At 39.6% G+C, this 8,235-nt stretch overlaps 1 protein-coding gene across 1 annotated transcript; it reads right to left on the bottom strand.

Annotated features, from left to right (window-relative positions):
• Positions 1-515: 515 nt before the first annotated feature.
• LOC119736581 (centromere protein L-like) lies at positions 516-8,032 on the bottom strand. Its single transcript, XM_038210598.1, is given in 11 exon segments — positions 516-2,287; positions 2,526-2,588; positions 3,102-3,204; positions 3,589-3,700; positions 4,180-4,267; positions 5,002-5,157; positions 5,160-5,200; positions 5,405-5,495; positions 6,395-6,570; positions 6,947-7,055; positions 7,991-8,032. Coding segments are annotated over 11 exon segments (1,062 nt in total). The 3' UTR covers positions 516-2,206.
• Positions 8,033-8,235: the final 203 nt, after the last annotated feature.

The following is an 8,235-nucleotide window of genomic DNA, read 5'->3' as shown; positions in this document are numbered from 1 at the left end:
GCCTCTAAAAAAATTTTTTTCGCGATCCGAGCTGTTATGACTTTTTAGCCTCGAGCTTTGCGCATCTTTTGATACCAAAAACATAAAAATCGGACCACGGGTTGCCGCGTAGCGAAAAATTTTTCGGCGCTACGCGCCGTGAAAACTTAATTTTCGCGTATACGTCGTGTACACAGAGCAGAATTGCCATTCGTACATATGAATAATTAATTAGCCATAATTCCAAAACCCTTTGACCTATAGTCATGAAATTTCTTGGGTATGTTTAGGAAGAGTTGCTCTATGCATGTGCCGAGTTTCAAATTTTTCGTCACTCGATGGCCGAGATCTTGGGGGGGGGGGCGGAATCCGCCCCCCCCCCCCCCGGCTGAGAGATGGTCAAAATAACCAGGCCCCTTTAGGGTTAAACAAAGGATAGACATTTTCTGTATCGTTTATAACAAAAAAGGGGGCAATTAGAAATATTGAACAGTGACCAATTCAACCAAAACAATAAAGACCACACACTCAATGAGTAAATACACATTACATCACGTGTCAGACTGAGTTTCAATTTATTTTACAAAAAAGCTTTATCAATTTACAAAATCAAACATTACAAAATACATACACATGTAGTGAAAGAAGATATAAAGCAATTCCAATTTTAAGTGTTAATGTAATCACCTCACTGACTGCAAAGGAGCCTCCATATTCCATATTTAGAGGAGAAATATCACAAGTATTAATATGAAAAATAATTAAGCTGCTGCAACTGCTCACTGACTGGATTGACCTTACCTATACAAATCAAAAAGTTAGAGAGGCCTGATATATTTCGTCTTTAGCAAAGACTTCTGAGGAAGTTTTTGCTAAAGACGAAATATATCAGGCCTCTAACATTTTGACAAGTATTAATAATTACATTTTCACACGAAATGGTGAATTTTCCACAAGGGAATACGCACAAGTGACTCGAGGGCAAGACGGTTATTACATCTGCAACTGCCATCAATTTGCCGTTCTCTAACCAATATCAATTTGCCTGAAAAGTTACAGATTTGATTGTAGAGGGGGTTCAAACCTACAACCTTTGGACTACCCGCACTAGTACCTTCACTCAGTTAGCCAGCCATTTATATAGCTCGTTTTATAAATTTGGGGTCCACTTTTTCCCTGTCCGTTACATCTATGATTTTATAATTCTGATGCACTCCTTAATGCAGTCATCCTCCAAGAGTGATTATGATTAGCAAACTACCTACCCAAACAATACAACTAATTTGAAGTCATTCTTACTGATACTTAAATGGAAAATTACGAAGTACCAAGGTAACAGGGACAGAAAAAAATGTCACACTTTGGACCCTGAATGTATAGACTGATCCACATGTATGTTGGTAGTCTCCCAAATCAATATCTTTGATCAGTATCCATGAAACCATGCCGTTTGGTATGTGATCAAAGCACGATATATCACTCAAAAATTGCCCAAGGTCGGTGAAACGCAAAGGGGGACACTGATGTGTGTTGTCATCAGGCAAATTAGAAAACCCAAATTCACAGTAAAAGGTCTCCAAAATCATAGCATAACAAAAAAAAGTGTTTTACAAAACTGTTTAGTCATGTTTTAAAATGTATCAGAAGGCTTGTTCAAAAATTATTCTGAATTAAATGAAAAAAAAGGTACATTATGAACATGTTCGCATATATACTCGCCTCCATATGGTGTCGAAATGTACCAGGTGATGGAAACACTGATCTTTTATCAACATATTTTCATTGAACTTTCTATAAAAAAAACCACGTAAGCCCCCCCCCCCCCCCAAGACAACTTGTTATACTTGTAGATATTTTTTTATTTTTATATTCCCACATGCTGTTGAGCTTAGAAAAGAAGAGATACAATTCCTAGTCACATCGGGCATGAAAACCCACAGTTTCCTTGGTACAACTTTAACTCCTTCTTGTCATATAAACAATGGTCGATCTCAAAATGTCAGACATCATCTTTTCATTTTGGTAGGGAATCCTCCTACTTGGTTTTGGGCATCATTCCAAGTAGATTTCAGCTTCTCTTCTGGTAAGATGCCCATTTTACTTTGTTGTTGACATTGTGCAATCTTGAAGGTATCGCAGGGGTGTTGAATGCAGAACCTCCTCGAATGGAAAACATATGCAAGTCCACTTTTTATCTCTCTTTTGTTGGGAGAAGAATGCATCTTCGTCAGGAAGCTCTACAGAAGTTATCCCTCACCAGCTCCGTGATGTGCTGCAGAACGGCATGAATGGCCTTCTCTGAGAGAATCTAATGGTGAAAATAGGATTTTTTTTTGAATTAAAAACTTTGAATGTGGAAATAGTTGAGCCCAGATCAAGGCACACAATTTTGCTTGTAAATATCGTCCAATGTTCAACTACGCTGGTGAAAGCTAAACACACTTCCTCAGACAAATCTTTGCATTGATGGTCACCCTCGTTCAAAACTTACACTAAAAAAATGCAAAGTTCGAAATAAAAATTCTCAAACAATACAAAAGACTTACTTTGAGCCTGCCCTCCGAGCCAATGTAAACAATAGGAGTGCCAATTCTTGATAATGTGAGTGCCTGTGGAATGAACCAATTCACTTCAGAATAAGACATGGAATGAAAAGAAACAGGCAATGTTGAGCAATGGAGTAATCACTTTAAAAAAAATTTATTTTGAAATTATTGTGTCCGACAATGAATCAGTTCTTTCAGGACAGACTGGTTCCTTTCTCCCCATCAGCATCGATAATGTAGACTGAATGTGACTGAAACCAGTCTATTAGCAGAGCCGATCTGTTTGTTCGCAAAAGTATAATAAATGTCTTTTTCAAAGGGGAGAAAAATCAATTTTGTTGAAGAGCACGAACAGTACCAGATATGCAACTTTTCCTCGGATCCGCTGATTTCCTCGTTTTTTACTTCTCATGAATGCCATTACAAATTGCAAAATACTGTACAAAGTCTTGTGTGGTTTGGAGTTTCCTCGTTTTTTCCCCTCTAAATTCCCAGTTGCATGCCTGCAGTACATCTTCAATACAAGGATGTCATTAGTGGGCATCCTGCATCTACCAATGGGATGTGTATACTCACAGCAAGGTGTATCTTGAAGTGATGGAAGAAGTGTGCCTCTAACGCTTTGATGAAAGCCGTCACCTCATCGGCAGTGAAGTCCACTGATTCCTCATCATGTACGCTGCAAACATCCACACAAAATATTTGAAGTGAGATGTGCAACGGAGGGGAACCCCTCTTTTGTGTTGGTCATTTCCCTGGGATCTCAGGAATTCTTTTGAGATATTTTTAGGGGATGTGTTAGGTAACAAAAGTCTTGAGTGTGTTTAGGAACCCCTGGGTGGTGGTGGGGGGGGGGGGGGGGGAGTACCCCTCCGTCTCAATTGAGCACGGTATAGCACAAAGGGTCCAATTTCTATTCTTGCACAAGTTTAAGGTCCACTTCAAATCAATAACCATTCACAATACCTTGGGGGAGGTGCCCCAAAGTCGGGGTGGGGATTGTTGTTGTTGTTGTTGTTGTTGTTGTTAATTGGCGAGTTGTTTTTGCCAAATTGCAAGTTACCTGTCCCATAACGTCTTGGCATCGGTAGCATCTATCGTCAGTGTGATGCGACTTAAACCTTCTACTGCTTTTGGCAAGGTGTACAGAAGTTCTACTGTTTTGGACTTATCTCCTGTTGAGGAATTTAACAAAGAAATACAAAACTGTGTTTGCACAGAAGGACATTAAGAAAAAGGATTGGCTAGGCCATCATATTTCTGTTCAGTCGCATTTGAGATTTTCTATCAGAAGATTACTAAATCTTACACAATCTAACAATAGAGGGCATGTTAAGTGCTCACGTCAACAGAATCAAACATCTAGAAAGAAAGAACAAACTTTTTATCCAGCACAAAATAGTCTACTGAATGATAAGGCTGGATTCAGCAATGTTTGCAATAAACAAATCTAATATTTTAATAACTACTTCAAACCTCTCCATAGTCCATACATGAATTTCATCTCAACAAGTCAGAGAATTTAAAGAACCAAATTAAAAATAAGTAATCCACAAAAACCTTATACCCAGCAACACACTCATAGTCATCCATAGTTCAACCACAACGTCTTTCCAAAATATGCCTGGTACCTGTTTGTCTGCAAGACACTAACCTGTTGAAATGCCTGCCCACATGGACACCATCCAGACCAGGGCCATGGGGTTAAAGGTCATCTTCCTTATATGGCAATCAAACTGTGCCTGAAAAAAATCAAAAAATATTCATACTGATAATTTACAATTTGTATACATTCACAGCGTTATTAAGTGTTCGTTAATTGAAAATACAACATACATTTTATTCTACAACGTCCCGGCAATTATTCAATTAATTAACACGCATTATAAAGTTTCACAATCTTTCAGAAACGATTCGATCAACCATATCATCTATAAACAACTACTACAGGATTTTGATTCCTCAAAAAGGTTGAATCATGATTCTGATTTAGAGTTTGAAATCGAATTTAATCAATTCTGGCGAGGAATCGCCCAAGCCTATGATAATGTTGTAATATTTAAGTATTCAATGTCTGAAAGGAACAAATTTGCCAAAAATGCATAACAAAACAAATAAATCATTTTTCCCTGAGCCAACCGTGACTTCAGAGGACAGTGAAATCGGGGCATATATATACCATATATACAGTTTAATGGACTACATACAATAACCAAGCCTCTCCATTAACCATTGCATTTTGTGCTTTCGCACACTCTTTAGGCCTTTTACAACAAATGTGACACACAGACATCAGACATCAGACAGACAGACACACATCAGACAGCGCACATCTTTTTATATAGGATTGTAAGCACAACTTTTCTGCTAACTGTTAAGCAGCGCTATCAAATTGGCACCAGGTCTCCAGTCAAAATTCTGGAAGGGTGCTAGCAAAAGTGCCAGAGGGAGTTATGGCTAATGCCGGTCCAAATACCTGAAGCCATGAGATGACATATCTAGTGACGGCTGCCGTCCCCTTCACCAACAGCACAGGTAGCATAGTCAACCTCTCAGCCAGTTCATCTCTATGCTCAGAGCCGACTGAGCAGAGAATGGCATTGCAGATGATCCTAGCGCTGACCCTCGACCTTGACCTTTGGCCTTGATGGTCAACTCAACAGCTTCTGGGTCATCTGACATAAACAATTAACAAATAAGTTACTATCAAGCTACCTTGGTACATGATCAACTGTTCAATTGAATTAAACCTTCAGGTGCATATGTTAAATTGTGGACTTGTACTCACAACTCACAAGAAATTACAACTAAACCATTCTTAAGGGATTAGGCAATGTTCTATAACACATTTTGTTGTGAAAGACTTAGATCTATTGTACCTGGGGAAGTGGCCAGTCCTTTGTAGATGCTGAAGATGGCTCTGTCACCAATCTCGCTCTCTAGGTCCACACCTATGCCTTTGTGAGACTCCTGATGGAAAGGAACAATATCATACATCACTTGATACTGCAAATCTCTGTTCACTGCTTAACCCTAACCTCCCCAACTCCATCAATATCCATCCCCCATTTTGTGGCCTGGCTTGACTTAAATATTGATGGAGTGTGATGGACTTGGGCCTGGAGGCCTGAAGCAGTGCTAGGGGTATCCGATTGGGTTTTGCTTAGCATCCTGTACTGCTGTTGTCATATAAGCCATGTGCACTAAGTCCATCAATATCCACCAGTATTTCAGTAGTAGATTCCATTATGTCATGTATTGGAAGCAGAGTGAGTGATGGATTTCGGCTGACTTGGTTTAGTACTAGTAAATGACAGAAGGGAGTTTGGGTTAAGGCATTTTGGTCTGTGTATGGGGGGGGGGGGGGAGGTTAGGAACCAGTCAAGAAGTAGAGATGCATCACTGGCCTGTATGCTTTTAATATCAAATGTTAAGAAATACTGCATACCATGGAAGAACCACAATGAAAGTGATGTTTCACATCACTTATATGACTGAGGTTGGTCTGTGCCAAATATAGCGAATATCCAAATATTTGATCATCCACTTAATATTCAAATAGCACTTTAACAAACAGAATATTAGAAATATGTGAGAGGTCTCAAGAAGAGGACATCTGTGTTGTCTGTGGTGTTTATTGTTTGAGAGCTTTCGTTAGTAATATTTGCATCTTTCCAATCTGTCAAATATCTGGTAGTCAGCTACCTCGAATATCACTGTTCCAACATTCGAGTATTCGATCAAATCCAAGTTCCAGCAATCGAATAGTACATTATTTAAACATGCACAGCACTAGACTGTTCACAAAGCCCAAAGCACTAACTTATACACACAATGTTAACAAACTTTACATTTTCAATCCCACTTACTGCTTGCAAGGCAGCGGAGAGATGCCTGGAGTATTTTCGCAGGGCGGCCGCACTGTGCTGGAAGTTGTTGAGTGGGGTGACTTGGTAGACATGCCACGTCTTACTGGTCAGCTGCTTCAGGGAATGGGTGTCCCCTGCTGGAAGGACTGGTGTCCTCTCTAATTTGCTGCTCTTTCCTGAAATAAAGCAGCAAAATTCAAGGATCAGGAAATAACCACAAAATACACACCAAATTCTTATATTTTTGTTCCATCATTATGGTGGAGCCAGTCCTACATGTCTTGCCGATCAGCCCAGATTTTTCAGAAATGCCTTCTATCCTCTCGTTTCAAACTGCTTAACCTGGGGGGGGGGGGGGGGGTTAAGTGCTGGATGTTCTCTACTTGTCTTGACCCAAGGTTGTGACAAAAGTTGAGGTCATGTTGCTGAAAACCAAGAGCAACTTGGGGTTAAGATTTGCTCAAAGATCAATCCAGAGATAACCAAGAGATTTTGCAGGGTGAAAAATTTACAGTGTGGGTAAAGAGAAAATGTGGGTATGTCATTTCATACCATGCAGTCGTCTTGATTTGGGAGTCTTGGTGTATGGTGTGTGTCGTCGGGTCGGCCATGCTTTCCCCTGCCACTTGAGCTGAGACTCCGCCCATGAGAAGTACTGGTGCTGTCAAAATGCACCACCTGTGATTGAGGAGTATGCGTTGCTGTTGACGACGCCATCTGCCAAAGAAAAACACAAAAACCAAACCAGTGAATGATTGAACTCATCATCTTATGTCAGTTTACACTATAGAAATAGCCTATGATAAAATATTTGAATATTCAAACATCAACCAAACATATGAATAGCAATTTTTCACAGTCATTCCTGCACTCATCCCCCATTAGTATTTGTCTGCAAAACTGTCATCCTTTCAGCAAAATTGTTCGACTGTCAGTGTCAGCAAGTATATCTTCAAGTATCAAATATGATGCAAGTTCAGCTCTATTGTCCATTAGTCCAGCAGTCTTGCCCCTGGAGATAAAACATTGTCAAAATCCTACATGAAAAAATAAAGTGTTGGCCTAATATAATGTTGGGCTCGTTCAGTCGATGTGCACCATCGGTCAATCGCATTGCGCTATCCGTCGATCATGACACTATTGGTTGATCCTGTTCCCACCTGTCATGCCAGTCGAACACCTTTTCTTTCTAATTCACAACTCTGGAGGAGTCCGAAATTATAAAATGGTCTGAATCCCATCTTGTGAATACGAGGTTACAACAATAATTTTGGCATGGAGCCAGACTAAAATTTGGCACCGGAAAATGTTTTAAGTAAAAAAAAACAGTAACTGCGCATGTTCAGTGCATATCCGGCAAACTAACGTTTACTAAATGTTTGCCGTCTCCGGCAAAATATACACTGCCTAAAAAAAACTCGACTTTATTATTTTTAGGAAAGAATGTTGCATCCTGACTGACGCCACTTTCTTCTCCATATATCATCTCAATGAAGGTCGGTCATTGCAAAAATGTTGAACAGACTTGAATCTGGGACTGAGATTGAGAAACATTTCCAATTTGGTTGGTAGGAAACTTAGGAAATTTGTGTTTACTCTCCTGACATGCCTGACTTTGTACACAACTGCTGAAGTCATGGAAGTCATGGAAGTGGCGTCAGGATGCAACATTTATTCCTTATTTTATACTCTACAAGTAATTAAATAAAATATCTGACTAAAATGAGAATGAGACGTATTATAGTTACCTGTAAACAGACGCATTTTTGGCCGAATGCGAAAGGCCGAAACTAAGTTCTAGTCTAGTAAGTAGTATTTTTAGTAAGTAGCTCCGCGTAGTT

Source organism: Patiria miniata, unplaced genomic scaffold (assembly GCF_015706575.1).
Source record: "Patiria miniata isolate m_02_andy unplaced genomic scaffold, ASM1570657v1 HiC_scaffold_3, whole genome shotgun sequence".
Lineage (NCBI taxonomy): Eukaryota > Metazoa > Echinodermata > Asteroidea > Valvatida > Asterinidae > Patiria > Patiria miniata.
The sequence above is the reverse complement of the archived record's forward strand: the minus strand, read 5'-3'. Positions and strand labels throughout refer to the sequence as shown.